At 29.8% G+C, this 18,065-nt stretch overlaps 1 protein-coding gene across 2 annotated transcripts in view; it reads left to right on the plus strand.

Annotated features, from left to right (window-relative positions):
- Positions 1-18,065, plus strand: part of LOC135128941 (homeotic protein proboscipedia) — an 81,307-nt gene that overhangs the window by 53,572 nt on the left and 9,670 nt on the right. Inside the window, exon 1 of one of the 2 annotated variants that reach the window (XM_064056021.1) lies at positions 15,834-15,880. The exons of the other annotated variant lie outside the window; for it this stretch is intronic. Within the exon in view, the coding sequence (XP_063912091.1) occupies positions 15,838-15,880 (43 nt within the window). The 5' untranslated portion in view covers positions 15,834-15,837. Of the gene's footprint in view, positions 1-15,833; positions 15,881-18,065 lie in introns of those variants that run through there. 2 annotated transcript variants of the gene reach the window in all.

The raw sequence follows: 18,065 nt of genomic DNA on the forward strand, positions 1-18,065 counted from the left end.
ACCAAGTTTTAAATTTTTCAATTTTTAGATTTGTAATTTTTTGATTTGCAGCTTTTCGCTTCAGTTTTTTATTTTTGTTTTTTCAATCACTCAATCTTTGAGCGGTTTGATTTTATGATTTTTTGTATTTTCAACTTTAATTTTTTCAATTTTTCGTTTCTTCAGTTTTCGATTTGCGATTTTTCAAGTCTTCATTTTTCTTGATTCTTCAATTATTTATATTTATTCGTTAATTTAATCTTCCACTTATTCAAATTTTCGATTTATTGTTCGTTCAGCTTTTCAGTTTTTCCTTATATTTACAGCTTTTCGATATTTCTATTTCAATTCTTTCAATTTTTCTTTTTCTTATTCCTTAATTTTACGATATGTATCTCTTCGAGTTTTCATTTTTAAATTTTTCAATTTTCCGAGTTTCCAACTTTTTTCATTTCTTCAGTTTTTCGATTTGCAATTTTCCGTCTTGGTTTTTTAATTTTCTTATTTTTCAAATTTTCGCTTTTTCAATATTCTAATTTTTTAATCTTTTTCCAATTTGAAATTTTTCAATTTTTGGAATTTTCAATTTTTTATTTGTATTTTTTTCATTATAAATATGTAATATCTAATAAATATTAAAATAATATTATATTTTTCACAACAAAAAACTTAAAACATAAAGTGGAGCCTAGTTGCATAATCGATATTTCCGTATACAAATTTTCCATTTTAAACATGTTTTAAGTTTCTTGTTGTGAAAAGAAGTCTACGCATATTAAAACAAAAAGACAAAATGAAAGCCCGCCCACCCGCCCTATCTCAATTGTGATGATTTTTTTTATTCGCTGAGAGCCAAGGAAGGGGGCAGAGTTTAACTGCAAAATACTTGTTTCTTTACAAGAAATTAAAAACAAATTTTTGAGTATCGTTTTGTTCAACGAATACTATGCACATTAAGAAAAAAAGGCAAAACATAAACCCCGCCCACCCACTCCCTCCCAATTGGCATGATTTTTTTATTCTTAGAAACTTAAAACACGTTTAAAATGGTAATTTTTGTAACGAAATAAGGATTTTGCAGTTAAGCTCCGCCCTCTTGGCTCACGACGAATAAAAAGAATCATCAGAATTGAGATAGGGCGGGTGGGCGGGGCTTCTATTTTGCCTTTTTTTTTTCTTAGTATACATAGCCATCTTTTCACAACAAGAAACTTAAAACATAGGGGGCAGCTTAATTCCAAAATCGATATTTCCTGATACAAATTTTCCATTTTAAACATATTTTACGTTCCTTGTTATGAAAAGAATTTTACATATATTAAAACAAAAATGCAAAATGTAAGTCCGCCCACCCACCCTATCTCAATTGTCATGATTTTTTTTATTCGCGGAGCTTAACTGCAAAATACTTGTTTCTTTACAAGAAATTAAAAACATGTTTTTGAGTATCGCATTCAAAGAATACTATGTATAATAACAAAAAAAGCCAAATATAGAATTTTGACGATTCTATAATTTTTCGATTTTTCGAGTTACTACTTTTTCGAATTGGGATTTTTTGTTTTTTCAGATTTTCCTTTTTCAATTTTTTCCGACTTTTTAGTTATTCGATTTTTCAACTTTTTGATAGAAAAGAAAATTGTAAAATCAAAAATGAAGAAACAAAATAGTATAAATTGGAAACTTTAAAAAATCTAGAAATTGAAAATTAACACCATGAAAAATTGAAGAAACAAAAAATTGAATAATCGAAAAAATAAAAATCGAAAAACTGCAAAATCGTAAAAACGAAATATGTGTTGTAAAATCGAAATATTGAAAAATAAGGAATCGGATATTGAAAATCCAAATTTGTAAAATTATAAAAAAATAGTTATAAAATATATAATAAAAATATAATATGTGAAATATATAAATATAAAGGAAATAAAACGACAGAAAATTGTGATAAAAAATGGAAAAAATAAAAATTAAGAAATCGGGGAAATGAAAAATCAAAATCAAGAACTTGAAAAATTGCGGAAACAAAAAATTAAAAAAACGAAAAATTAAAAATTGCTAAACTAAATAATACATAATCGAAAAATGGAAAATTGCTATAAATGCTACTGAAACAATAATGTCAGACAAAAGGATGTAAATGTAAAACTGTAGGTAATATCGAATAATTGCAAAATTGAAAAAGCGAAAAATCAAAAACTGAGAAACTAAGAAATCGAAAAATGGAAAATTATAATATGGAAAAATTGCGAAATTGAAAAACAGCAAATCAAAAAATTGAAGAAACGAAAAATTGCAGAAAAATAAATTATGAAACCTAAACAGTGAAAAATTGAAAAATTAAAGAAAAAGGAAAAACGAACAATTGTTATGATATCAAAAAATTGGTCGAAGCTAAATAAATCCAGGTTTTTCGAAAAATTGTGAGATTAGATTTTGCAAATTTTAAATTCTTTGGATATGACGTCAGCAAATTGTTGGTGGAGAGATTGGCGAATTTTTGGTTGCGTTTTACCATCTACATGATAGTAAACAGACAATAGATCCAGTACATTCCAAGATTATCTATTTCACACAAATCCGGACAAACGACAAACACAGAGACAAGCGGACGGAAACGAAAGACCTATTTCTTCGGCCGACGGACTCGATTACAACACTTCCTTAGCCTAAGCTCGGGAAATAAAAATGAAATTTAACCTTCGTCAAATTAATTATTTTTTTAGCTTTGTAGAAGTAATAAATATATAAAATACCCGATTTTTTAATTGTTGCCACCATTGCAAACTTAAAATTTTAATTTAAATATTCATTACCCTCTCATTAAATCCACATATCAGTTAGAATCTAACACGAGATTTTTCAACGCCAACACACACTACACACCGCCTTACATTCTTCGTTAACAATACAAACACAAAAAGCCGAATTCTCTCTTTTTCTGTCTTTGTTGAAACTTTCAAAGTGCCGCACCTCCGAAACAATTCTTGTTTCCTGCGGAAATCCAAGACGGACGGGCCCAAAAATTCTGGCAAATTAATCATCCCGCAAACAAATTTCTGTGGTCACTCGACCATCGTGTAGTTGAATGGACGGTACTTGGAGCATTAGCTGTCCGTATTCCAGCCTGTGGTCAGATAAGAGACACATAATAATGTAGAGTGTGAAGTAAGGGACCCCACAAGAACGACCATCTAGATTGTAGATGCTAATAGAATGACCGCTGGCCGCTCACGACCCTCGCCTCATGTAGACAGCTCTAGTGACCGGAAGCAAAAACAAGCAAAATGGATATATTTCCTTTTTGTTTCAGCCCCAACTTATATATTACGGTAGATAGGGCTGCTGATATCAGAAGTAATTGAGAGTTGTGAATTGAATCGGACAATTAGCGATAAAGCATTAATTTAGGACGATGGAACCAAACGACATAAATCAGATATTGCAGCGAGTTCTTAACCCCATTAAATAGTCTTTAGTGCTGCGGAGTACACTTTTGTATTTTTGATTTTGGAGTATCGCTAAGAAAACTGCTGAAATATTCTTTAGTTAGAAACAACGGACTAAATTAAAACCCTTTTATTATAAGGTTTCTTGCAACAGTTTTCTACTTTTTTTCATAATTTTAGTAAAATGTTAAACGTAAATACATACACAAAATACACTTTTTGTTTTTACTTTTTTCTGTTATTAATTCCCATTATAATTTATGAAATTTTTTATAGCGATGTATTAATTAATTTGTGCTAACCCATTTAAAAAAAAAGTGAAAAATTGGAAACGTATTTTTGAAAATACCTTCTACTCATACTTAATTTGTTACCTTTTTACCAACATACGAAGTGTTTAAGTTTTTCGACAACTATAGGATTAGTTCTGTTTAATTCAGTTTGGTAGGCGTGACCAACGAAACAATGACCTACTAGAACAAGCCTATATAATATATACAGGGTCGCCAAAAAGTATGGAAGCAGTTGAATATCGCGAGAACGGTTTGTCGAATCTTTTTGAAATTTGGGCTGTTTCTAGAAATACTCAACTTCTATTTTCTGCAATTTTCCAAATTTTATATTACATTTGTTTTTGAGATGCAAGGCTAACTTGTTTTTTTTTTTTTAATAGCAATAGTAGTCAAATATTTCGTTTTTAAATATGTAGTGCATTTTTTTCTGAATTCAGAAATGTAAGGCATGCATTATTTTATTTTTCCCAACATGGTAAAACAAATTCTCAAAATAAAAATGCTGAAAATCAGAAAATTCTAGCTATCCTTGACAATACTATCATCTGTCATAATCCTGGTGTGGTACACCAAATATTTCAGATATGTGTTGTTTTATAAGATATTTTTCATGGTCCATACACGGTAAAAAAAAATACAGTTCGTTCCAGGATCTGCGAAATCAACATTTTGAAATTTTAATCAGATACTAATATTAATTTAATTAAATATATTTGTGTTCAAAAATACTCCGCACCCTTTAGAAGAGAGAGTCCTGTTTAAAGAACTTTAAGTGGACAATTTTTTTAGAGTTTAAATTAGTTTGTGGGCAAAATCCTAATAATGGGTAACATACAAAATGCGCAGTAGGAAAATTCAAAGTGAGCATTAGTATATAGAATTAGCAACTCTTTTCTAATAAATACCTACCTCTGCAATTCTTGCAATAAATCTTTTGTCCGCGATGACGGCTAAAATTATAGCACCACATAATTAGTGACCACATCGCCTCATGAATAGCATAGAAGCTTGTGTATCTAAATCTTTTATTTTTTATTTTATCGTGTTGCTTGAAAGAGCACACCTTCACTCGCATGAAGGCTGATAGTCTAAATAAATCCTATTCAGTGGTTATAACATGTGGATTGATCGTGCATCATAAATAACCCTGGTGCCGCAAGAGGCCGAAATAAAACTACAAATTATCAGGGTATTAATTTTTCAAACACGTAAAAATAAAAATTGGAAAATTCGGACAGATATATTCAATTATTCATCTTCGAACTGGTACATATATGTATTTGATATAAACAAATTAAATTCCACTTTATTTAAATATTTTTTTATTTTTGTTTCGCGCTATAAGTGTTTCGTCTAAATTTTCCAAATAGATGATCCATCTTCAAGTGCAAGGATTTGCTTATTTTACTTTTCAGTGCCAAAGAATATATACCGATGTGTCTAATCTAAAGTAAAAAACAACCAAGTACCAACAACAACTTTCAAAATCAAATGTGTCATACAAAACAGGTCAAACTACAATAAATGTTCGACGAGTTAATGTTAAAATACCTTTTTCTTATAAAAATATGTGTTTTGGTTTTTTTGATTATTTTTAAATATAGATGTTCCGTGTCAAAAATAAAATAGGCATATGAACTGTTATAAAGGCTATAAATCGTCACTAAAAAGAATAATAAGTTGTCATCTTATTTACGGAGGAGTGGTATGTTAAATTTTAATATGCTTACTAAAAACAATGGCGTTCACCAAAACCCAGAATCGTAATTATCTGTAAATAAAAATGGATGAAATACTTTTAGACTCGTTAAACCCTTTGATAAAATGGTCTTGTAAATTGGATATTTTTTGTTTTTGCTATAAAGTATAGTGCAGCAAGCAATATATTGGTTTTATGATTTTGACTTCACCAAACTCCTCATTTGCGAGCAAACAGAATCTTAAACCAGTGATTTTCAATCTGTGGGTCGCGACCCCCAGGGGGGTCGCGAAGCCTTACTTGGGGGGTCGCGGACCGAAAGGGAGATAAAGGTACAGAACAACGTTTGTAGGTTTTCCACTCACCACTGCAATAAAATGACAATCAAAATCAGTGAGAAGGCTGTGCCTGTTTATTTTTCAATATTTTTTCAAAACGTGGTTCTATGTTTGCAACGCAAACAATCAAATCGTTCTCTAATTGGAGTCTATTTCTTTTCTTGTTTTTAATGTTTACCATTGTAAAGAATGTTAGCTACGATGTGGCAAATGGTACTAACAATTTCAACGCTTCATTTTGTAGCTCTGGATATTCTTCTTTCTCTTAATCCAGGAGACGTCAATTGTTTCTAAATGGAATTCCATTTGCAGCATTTCGTTGGCAGCTAGGTGAATAAGATTTGCTTTTATATTTGTTGTCAGATCAGCCAATTCCACTAACATATCCAAAAAAGGATTTATTATTCATCTTTGCCCATTCAGAGGCGTCTTCTGGAAAGTAACTTAATAGTTTCTCTTCCAGGTTATGCAATAATAATGATAATAAAAGATATGGGGGGGGGCTCGCCACAATTATTTTTAATCGTTAGGGGATCGCGTGTTCAAAAAGGTTGAAAAACACTGTCTTAAACTAATACGGCTGAACAGATAAACAGGTTTTGTTAGGATAATTTATTATGTTAAAAGTTTATAATCTCGGAAATCCATTACGGTGAGTTAAATTTTCATTAACAAATAATAATAATTTGCTGTAGCAACTAAGGTTTTTTAGGGTACAAATAATGGCACTAGGACAATTTCAATATTTCTAAATTTTCTTCAGACAGATGTGAGTCACTAAGCTTGCATTCCTCGATATTTCTCATTAATCATTAGAGATAGAAAAAAGTTAGACCAAAATTGCACAGTTTGAGGACTAGATTCTAAAATTAACTTAAATTAATTTTAACTATACACAGTGTTCTGTTTTTATTTTAATTTTTTTAAATGCGACACACTATATATTTTACATACTTTGATTGATTTCTGTATTGGCTTTACAATCAAAGTTTATTTTTCATTTCCGATGCGATGTTGCCATGGTGTTTCCATTTTCTTGAAATTTACCAAAAAAAAGACAGTAGAGTTATATTAAAAATTTGTGTCATAATATCTTGTGGAGCGATAAATAATAATTAAATAATACAAATTTTCACTATCTTTATATTTTTTTACTGCATCTTATTTTCTTTTTTGTTCTTTCTTTTATATTAATTATATTTTCTATATTTAAATATGATATTTATTTCGATTTTTTACTTTTTTAAGAGACACATCGACATATTGGAAAAATAGAAACAAAAAAAAACAGTAAGATGTAGTAATAAGATTCAGTGTGTCTATTTGAAAAAACTGAAATATCGATACATATTTCTAAATTTGCAAAGTTTTTGATTTTTTTTACAATGCAGCAACAAAACACCCTCTACAAAATATTGTAAGACAAATTTTAACAATAATCCTATTGCGACTTTTATTATAAACCTTTTGAATTGCCAGAGAATTTGAAGACAATTGAAATAATGTGGTAACATCGCGTCGGTATTTGTTGGTTGTGAAGCATATTCTATTAAAAAAAAATAAGTGGCGTGCTATGCTTCAAAAACAAAACACTCGGTAGAGTCAAAAACAATTTTGGTGTATGCTACCCAAAGAACCGTACAACTCTAGTCCGTAACTTTTTTCTACCCCTAATAATAATTATTGAGAAATGGAGGAAAGCGCGCTTAGTGACTCACCCTATATACGTCGAAAGAGCAATAAAGAACACGATAAAAACAGCCATGGATTTTTGAAAATTTGTCTTTCATAGAATTTTCCAAAATGTGCAAATCATTAAGAGTCATATTTTTTTAGAATTACTTATACAGAGTGTTTCAAAAAATGAGTCAATGAAGCAATTTATTTTATTGCTTAAATTAAAAACGACTGATTTCATTGTCCCAAAGTTTTGTAAATACATAGCTGTAGTTAGTTGTATTCACCGTACATTTACAAATTGACATTATGTGTCCTTGTGAGAAACCAGATCACGTCATCACAAAATTTTATTGTGAATAATTTAATTCCTGGCGGTTATCATAAAAATAAAATTTGAAAAATCTAATTTTATAATTTTTATAAGAAACAGGATTTGTTTGATTGCACTTTAGAGCCGAGGGACGTTCTATCTAATAATAATTTTAAAACGTTTTTTAGGCTTTTTAGTTTATTAGCTCCTTTATTACTTGAAATATCGGTGTAGGGTAGAACTGACACTAATTACAAGTTGAGTGACATACTCATAAGTTACCAGTGTTGAGGCGATTACCTCCTCCAGGTTACCTCCTTCACCTTGATATTTTTTAATGTCACATGTTTTATACTATCATTTTTTAAGAATTAAATCATACATGATTTAAATTTAAATGATAGACAGGATGACATCGAAAGGGTTGTTGGGTGGTATTCATTCTATAAAATTAAGTTCCCCTGGACACTAAAATTTTAAGTGTAAAATTTCTATAAATATAATTTTGAAGTAACAAAGATTGTTTTTGATCTAAAAACTTAAAGGGGTTATGTGCTGAGTTGAAAGCTTCTGTGAAAAACTGAAAAGGAGAAATGAAAATGTCAATAGATAGATACTTATTTTATCTGTAAATACAGTAGCCAAAGTCACTTTTTTGGGTCTATTATTGTATACTTGTTAACTTATCATTAAGCTTAGCTTTCGCATAAATCGTAATATCAACTAATGAAACAACTATGAATAAATTCATCAGATACAAAGAGTCTTCATTTATTAAACTGTATTTAGTACTATAAACATATGGACCGATGGCACGTCATAAATAACCCCGACGCTGTAAGAGCCTGAAATGAAGCTACAAATTATCAGGGCATTAATTTCTCCAGAAACATAAAACTTTGGAAACCTTAAAGTTTTAAAATAAGAAAAACAAATTTCTTGATAATTTGAATATGTGGCTGAAGAAGTAAATCTTACGCTACAAGATGTTTTTATCGTGGAGTCTTTGCTCGAGTTCCGCGAGGGAGAACCGAGGGTAAAAACCTTGTGCATGTAGATTAAAATCCGCCGCAACGAGCCACCACCAAGTTAAATATCGCTGCAGTTTCCCCCACCCCCGCATATAAATCTCTGGCAGGTCCCACTCCGGCTACGATAATATTTAACTAAATTCTGCCTTCACATAACTGAATCAGGGCTTTCTGTCATAACTTCACTTCGGATTTGGTAATTAACTTGTCTAACTATTCGCTCGATAGTCTTTGGCAGGGTATGGATTGACGGATTCTGCTACAAAAAGAAGAATCCATTAACGAAACATGCACGGTTTGAAAACTTTGCCCTTAAGGTTTCGTATAATGAAGGCTCGTAGGTATGAACGCATGAATTATACGAAAATCGTCGTCGCAAAAAATAGACTTCCATAATTCATTAGCGAAAAGGACTGCAAGTTTTTCCATATTCCTTTATGGTTCTACATGCCCAGTGCAATTACTTTCTAATTATAACTTAACCCACTGAGATATTGTTTTCGCATTTTTAGAACTTTAATATCGCATGAATATGCAACCGACTGCATAAATAAAAGGACGGTTTATAATTAGATCTTATTTATAAGCTAACGTAAAGTAATAATAGTTTTTCCATATAACTAACTAGAATTACTATTCTGTTAATTACGATTATACAATATCATCCAAAATAGTTCTCATACAGGAAGGCTGTGATTAATAGATATATGTAAGCTTATCTCATTTTTTCCAATAAACATTAGCTCTCTATCTTAGCTTTCCATCTATCATGCCCTACTTGAACTGATTACAGTCTCCCATTATGATAAAATTTTATTCATCGTACATATGTATTTATATAAGAATATTTTTCTGCCACACTTTTAAAATGATTATATTTCTATTAGTGTAATACGTATTTAATGCATTTATGCCATTTTAGTTGATATTTCTCAAACATGTAACTAAAACGAAATAAAATAACAAAATAAATAGTCATAACCATTTAAATGTACCACTATGTTGCAATTTCTCCAAATGTTTGGATGCCACGTATAAACAGACCAACTACTTATTATTCATTTAATTTATTATACCCAAAGCATTTTGTTACCACAAATTTCATGACATTCATGTAATACATCTAAACCAAGATTACTTAAGTACATGGAAAGAAACGTACAACCATGAAACTAGCTGACAAAATTGAAAGTAATGTCCTTACAAAATGTATAATTTGTATCTTCAGTTTTTTAAATTAAATAAATCTAGAATAAGGATTGCTCAAACCTCGGTCTGCAATTATTATTATTATTGTCGTTGCTACACTCTTGCAAATCCATTCATTCCAGTCCAGTTATTTAAAAAAAATTATTCACAAAAATAATGAAATGCAAAAAAAATTCTTTGAAAAAACTGCTGATGTAACCAAATATCATCTACGAGCTTTTGGACTAAAATATCATGCTTCTTTTTAAGGAAATGAAATATCTCTTATTGCACGTTTTTGCATTTGTCAACGCTTTTTCAGTAGTTCCAAAATTAAAGTCTAAAATGTTGTTACAGAATTTTGACTTTTTTCCCAAAATCTGGAACCCTAAAGTAAAAACCCAAGATGGATTCATAAATCATACATGCAGGAGTATGTTATTTTATAAAATTTAAATAACATTTATTCGGAAAAACTGTAAGATGAGGCCATTAATTTCAAATTTCAATTGTAAAATGTTGTTACGTGAGTTATTTATGTAACAAAATCGACACAGAAGCAACAGACGGCAAACAGACAAACGGAAACGAGAGACCTTTTTTTCGCACTCTAGAGGTCATGAAACGTCGAGAAAACGTAAAAGTAGCTAGTCGTCTGATGGACTCGATTACAATACTTCCTTAGCTTACGCTCGAGAAGTAAAAACAAAATATTTAATAGTATTTTGGATACATTATGTATTGTTACTTCTTTCTATCTCATCAAAACTGACAGATAAATATCCAGTTTAAACAATTAAAAATTCAGAGCATACTTCTAAATACAAAATTCAGCCAAATTTTATTTGCAGATTTAAATAGTAATTCAAGAACTTTATCACCACTAAATCAGCTGTGACTAATTTTGTCTACGATTATTTAGACTGAACTTGCCTCGTCTCTGAACACAACACAACAGTTTCATCAAAAGATAATTATTTGATGAAATGGGTAAAGTAAAAGTAAAGAAGCATGCTGTACATGTGTTTCAGATGAGTATTTTTATAACAAAATTTTGTGAAGTGTATTATTAATACTAATATTACTGTATTTCCAAATTATTTAGAAACTAAAGAATGAGCCGTTCTTGATTTGATCATCAATATTTATTTTTTTAAGATAGCCTGTAGATATGTTTGCAAAATTTTAGAGCATTAAAAATCTGAGTGTTTCGGATAAAATATCAAAATGGTTTCATAAACTACAAGTGTAAAAATATGTTATTTTATAAATTTAAATAACATTTACTACACAAATTTTGGTTAGCATTTAACCGTCTACACGACATTTTGGATTTCGGAGATTATTTATTTAAAAAAACGCAGACGGCAGACTACAGACACATATACGGGGACATGAAACGTCAAAAAAAATGAAAGTAGCCAGTCGCCGAATGGAGAATATGACTGTTCAAATAACTTATTTTAAAATTTAAAAAAAAAATAAAGTTATACTTAAAAAAAATCACATTTGAGATAACAAAGGTTGTACAGTAATTACTTCACAAATAAATCGAGAGTATCAGAAGCGTGAAATTGAAAAATTGGTCGAAAATTGTTTCGGCAGAACTTCCCTCGCTCCTGAAGTAGTGGGAAACATCCATCATTTTCGAAAAATTGTGAAATTAAATTTTGTGGATTTTATTTTTTTTATGAGAACCCCTATAAGTTGGAATAAATATACAGGGTGTTTCTTTCATTTGATACAACCCCTGTAACTTTTTTATTCTTGAAGATAAACCCGTAGTTCTTTAACCAAATTTGTATCATTCTCAAAGATTTATATGATGGTAAGCACACATTTTTATTATCACTGGCGGTAGAACCGGAAATGACGTCAACTTATTTTTTTTTTAATGGAACACTGGGTATATTTTTTCATAAGTGGAAAGATTGATTTTTTCACTACAAAAAATCAAAAGCAACCAATATTCTAAAATCAATAATAAAAAAGTTATCTAGTAAAATATCTCCAAAATTTTCCGTTTATTTCAAAATTTAGTTGCTTGAAAAACAATTGAAAAATTGTTGCCATCACTAGATCTTTTAAAATGATACAAATTTGCTCAAAGAACTACAGATTTATCTTTAAAAATAAAAAATTTACAGGGGTTGTATCAAATAAAAGAAACACCCGGTATATAAGTATATTTAGTAGTTTTTACTTTACAAAATTGTGTGATGATATCATCGTACTGTGTAATACTAGTAATAACAGCATTGTTTCAGGAAAACAGCGTGAACCGTTCCCGATTTAATCAATAAAATAAATTGACTGATTCATTAATTTTTATGAGTCACCCTGTACAAAAAATTTGAAAACTTTTAATACATCATATTTTGCACATTTTAAATAGGGTTTATTCGGCAAAATTTTGAGATGACGTCATCAATTTTTTGGGAGGGGATAAATGAATAAATTTTGCTTAACGGTTTATCATGGTAACGATAATCTTAAAATATTTATAAGATTTCAGAGTAATTGGTTTTGTAGTTTCAAGGTTACATCGCTAAATATTGATATTCAGTTTTAAATTTTTTCCAAAAATGATGGATTTCTAGAGTGAAAATTCGACACGGATTCATACACCACAACTGCAGGAGCATCTTATTTCATGATATTCCTAATATACATACAAAATGTGACAACAATCGTTTCAGTAGTTTCGGAGATCACTTTTCTAATAAAAATGGATACAGATGCCAGACAGACAGACAAACAGACAGACGGAAACGGAAGACCTCTTTTTTCGTACTGTAGAGGTCATGACACGTCGAGAAAATATGAAAGTGGCAATTCGGCCGACGGACTCGATTACTATACTTCCTTAGCTTACGCTGATAAACAAATACTGTGATTTGGTAATTTGTAATACGTATTATTATGTATAAAGTCAAAATATCTGGTGTAAACAAAAATTGTATTTTCCTGCAAATTCAAACAGTATTTCCTGTGTTCTGTAAAAAAAAAAATAATAATCCACTATTAGAAGAAGTTGGACGCATTTTTGAAATCTAATCTTGGTATAAAACCAAATTAATTAAGGAAAATTAAATAAATAAATAAATAAATAAATTGTTTATTCCCAAACCCAGTAATAGGAAATCTATAAAGACAATAGTAGTACATATATTACAACATATCTAACAATAATAATAATTAAAAAACTGAGTATAAATTATATAAAATTAAACTAATCACATTAAACTAATTTAAAGCAACAATGAATCTAGAGTGATTTTGAAAAGACATTTAAAAGCTATAGATTTTTTTTTTACAAGCTTTTTGTAAATTAATTAACAGCAAAATTTGTACTATTAACTAAATAAACGGTAAAGGGCCTATGCATCAAATTCAGTTGACCATCCGTGTACAAACTATAGTTCAAAAAGAATCTTCAATTTGAAGAAAATATGTAACAAACTACCGTATTTAAAATTTTGCTAGAAACAGGAAACTTCAATGCAATTTTTCCTATTCTAGCAGACAGAATCGCGTTCCAAGCAGCAAATTTCATCTTCTGTCCATCTTCTATTAAAGGTTTTATAATTTGTATCCAAACACATTTCCTTCACAACTTGTACTTTACGTTTAGCCCTTCTATACCTGTGTTGTTTTTAAGGTTGCACACGGACGTTTTTAAAAACCAAATAAATTTTACAACCAAATTTTACAGTTAGTTAGAAACTACAAAACCAGTCTCTTTAAATGTTCTGAATAGCCAGCTTCTGTGAAACTGGTTTCTTGGTACACTCTTATGTTTTACCATTACTTATACAGGATATTTCAGAAAAATTAATAAGGAAGCAACTGATTTTATCAACTAACTAAATTTTCCTATACCTATCTAAATATATTTATCCCTAGTAAAACGTGAAGACGTTGTCACAAAATTTTGTTAGGAAAATCACTTGAAATGTACGCAAAATATAAAATTCGTACAACCAAATTTTATTATTTTCCTGAGAAATTGATTCTGTTTCAGGGGCGAAGGAAATTCTGTCTAAACATATTTAGACCAATTTTTTAAGATGTATTGAAGCTGAGGACGAACACTATTGACCAGTATAGAGAACGAAATGAAGAGAATTCCAACAACAAGAAAATTACATAAAAATGTTTACAATCTGTCTGATTTTATAAATAATTAATGTCAAAAAATTTATTTTATTCTAGAATATATTATTTATATTTATATTCACTACTTACATACCTCACATAACTTCTTCTGATTCAAAGGACAATGCTAGAACTGTCAAGCTTAGCATTTACTATTTTTAGCAAAATAAATAGAATGTTGAAATCTACATGTAAGTGTGTTACATGACCGAATATAAACTACACTACAAAATAACCTATTAAGAATTTCATAGAGCAATAACCAATAATGAAGGCACTAAAAGAGTTTAAACTAGTGGATGCATTAAAATTTGGTAATTACACTCAGTACGACGAAATATTACAGTGCTACAGCAAAACCTCCATTAACGATCTGCTTTACACAATGGAATGGTTTTTATATACCTACTCGTAACAAATCCTGCCATAAAATAACACAGACGCCGAAATTCCATGAATATCGATAATTTATAAAATAAAATATCTCCCTATGGTGGAGGAATATGAAAATTTGTTGTCTCAGTTCTGACACACAATATTTTAAATTCCTACGTATGTAAATTTCAATAAACCTGGAAAGATTATTGCTAAAATATATTATTTTTTATAAAATTTTATGCACCAGACAATCATTTCTACTCAAAAAACAAAAACAAATAAAAAAAACAAACAACGCTGTAATTAGTTGTATAAGATGTTATAATTCACCAGATGAATATTTATCCAGCTTCAACAGGTTCGTGGCGTCGGTTATGGAGCAAAGCGTGGTGGAAAAGCTATAAATATATTGACTGCCATAAAACAAATATGAAGGAAATCTCTGTAATCTGGCACCTGCTCTTACATATTGTCGACTGTCACAGCCGGATACAGGCACGCGCTGCCTCTGGCCCGTTAGCAACTCCGGGTCCGGAGTTATAGTACCATAAATCCCCGCCAAAGCACTGCTGTCGACACAACCACTCGCGCCACTCTACTAACCACTGCTAACAACTCCCAAATTGCCATTTAGATATCGTTTTACTATCTGCATTCCCTACAACTTACCACAAAATGCAACAATTTTAAATATACATTAATTGTGTTTCCGAGGAAATGAAAAATACGACGACTTTCAAATATGTACAAAATTAGAGTTACGATCATGTTTTTCAACGATGTCTAAAACTGTCGTAAAAAATATTGCACGTAATTATACAAATTGGCAACAACTACACTTTAGTTATTCATTTATTTTACTTACTGAAAACAACTAACTTTATGTAACGTGCTAAAAAAAGCTTCACAATGCAACTGGTTTCAACTTTAAATGAAAAATGCACTTTTTTAGAATATAAAAATCGTAAGTAGCAGATTAATATTATTATTTTGTTGTCTATCTCGAAAATTGTAATTTTTAAAATGTTATGTGTAATAAAGATTCAAGGATTGATAGACGTCTATGGAAAAAAGCTGAAATATACAATCATTTTAAAATTGTAAACAATGAGGTTTACAGCAAACATAGCCACTACACTTTACAGTTCTAATGTCACAGCATAATCATGTTATCTTTAATACTTATTTGGGATGGTAAAAAGCTAATAAACATAAACAAAAAGTTAATCATAAAAATTATTACATTAACTGATTACACTATTTTTACATAAGAAATAAGTGTTCATATAACTGTATTGTCACGTGCTTTTTTTACAGTGAAAAATTCTACAAACATGAATCACCTGAAACACGAAAAAATTTTGAAAATACACCAAGGTAACAACTTAAAATTAATTGATGCTTTTTCTGTTAGCTCTCTCTCAGCATGTTTCATTTCCTGATTATTCTTCGCTTTTAATAAATTTTCACTTTCGTTTTCGTTATTCGTTCATCTAAGTTGTACTATCATGTTTTTTATTTGTCTGCCGAATTCCTGTCAAAATTCAACTACATTTTTCAATCTTTTTAATTTCGCTGCATACATCAACAAACATTTTCTATATATGTTTGTAAAGATAAAATGTAATTATACGCGTAAAAATTGCATTAAAAGTTTGTAAAACTGGTCATTATGTAGGTATCTGTCAATTCTTTAAAACTTTATTTTGCATTCCAAAATTCTAACACATTAATATATACTAAGTCATTATTTGTGAAAATTAAACATCTTTCAAATCTTATGAACGACTACTTAGTCCGCTGATCCTCAAACACGTTATTATTCTAAACATACTGCTCATCTTTCGGAAATCTATTTTTTTAAATTAGATATTTTAAGACGCCACTGATCGCAGTGATGCATTAGAAGAATGTTCTATAGTACAATAAATTTTCCGAATGGAAACAAACTTTAAATAAAAAATGTGTTGTCTCTGCTAACTCTTTCTTCTAAATAGTAAGTATTTTACATTAAAGCTTTTAAGCTAGCAGCTGGCTATTGATACCATGAAACAGGCTGGCTTCCCACACACAAATACTAAAAATATAAAAAATAAATTTTGATGAAAAAATTTGTCTCAAAATGTATTCCTTTCGCTGAACTTTAAAAAATGTTTGAAAATGGAAAATTAATGGTCATGCTATTACGCATATTTAACAAGTTATTAAAAACAATTCAATTTCTGAAGTATTTGATTACCAAATTGGCAAAGACTAAAGCAAAATATCGCTGTCAAATGTAAAGCAGAAACGAATTTTGTACAAAATACTGATATAAAATTTATTTCACTGATTCGGTAACGTAATATTTTCAGGATTTTGCATTGCGCTGGTCTGCAAACTAGCAGCTCTTTTATGTAAATTCGTTATTTGTTTGAATAGCAGACTAACCCATAATTTAGGTCAGTTTTACGTTTTAATCGAAAAAAAAAAGATAAAGATAAAGAAACAAATAAAATTACAAAAATCTTTTTTCTCTTCTTATTTCGCCTTGCTTTTCTTTTCTGATAGTGTCACCTGTACATTGTAGCAAAAAAAAAGTATAATAATATTCTACGAGAAGAAAGGTGGTAAAGAAACTGATACTTATGTAAATAGTGATCTGTTTTGTAGTAGATTTTTTATAAAACGATGAAATGTGTAAATAACATGATAATTTTGAAAACTTTAACAAAAAATGTCGGATATGTTCTTCAAACGTATTATCTCGTGTTATGCCATAATTTTGTAAAATTGTAGACTTTTTATGATTCTGTCATCAACAAATCAAGATGAATTAATTATGCAAAATTATTTTACTAATCCAGAGCAGTTGCATAAAAAAATTGTGTATTCCTCGCTTGAGAAACACCTTAAGGTTCCCGAATGATTTTTTCAACTCGACCAAGCCCAGTCAGAAAAACAACATTCTCGTGTATTAGTCCAAAATACCATTTTGTGCACTGGAGTTTAGCCTTGTCTAGATAATACTAACATGGTTGGCGAAACACGTCGGCAATATTTTGTGCGTTATATTAGTTTCACAAATAACTATTTTGTAGATATTTTGTGCCGTTTAAAAAAGTGAAGTTTTTCGTTTATTAACCATCTAAAAGTACTCAACTTCGCTTATCTATCATTATGACTAAAACTCATTTTTTTTTACTACCATGGCAGCTAAAACAGCTTTTGTGAATGCATGTTTACAACTTATTTTTTATCTCCTTGTGACAGATGTTAATATGTAAGGTCATGCTGTGTCCGAAGTCGTTCGGAAATTTTCGGTATCAGCAGTCGCTCCACAAAACGTCGGTCGAGTGGAAGTATAGTTCTACTCCCTCTGACATCAAATGATGGTAAAGTAAATTTCTTACTGGCACGGAAAATGTGTTTTCGAACATCTGCCTAAAAGTTTTAGGATTTTTTTTTTGGAGGCATACATCTATAAATTATGCTATATACAATTTAAACTAAGTAAGTAGACGAAACAGTCCTATCTGAAATACATTCATATCATTTACAGTGAAGGTGCTATTTCGTATAC

The sequence above is a fragment of the Zophobas morio genome, unplaced genomic scaffold, assembly GCF_036711695.1.
Source record: "Zophobas morio isolate AGI-343-1 ecotype UQ-CSIRO unplaced genomic scaffold, CSIRO_AGI_Zmor_V1 ptg000014l, whole genome shotgun sequence".
Taxonomy (NCBI): Eukaryota; Metazoa; Arthropoda; class Insecta; order Coleoptera; family Tenebrionidae; genus Zophobas; species Zophobas morio.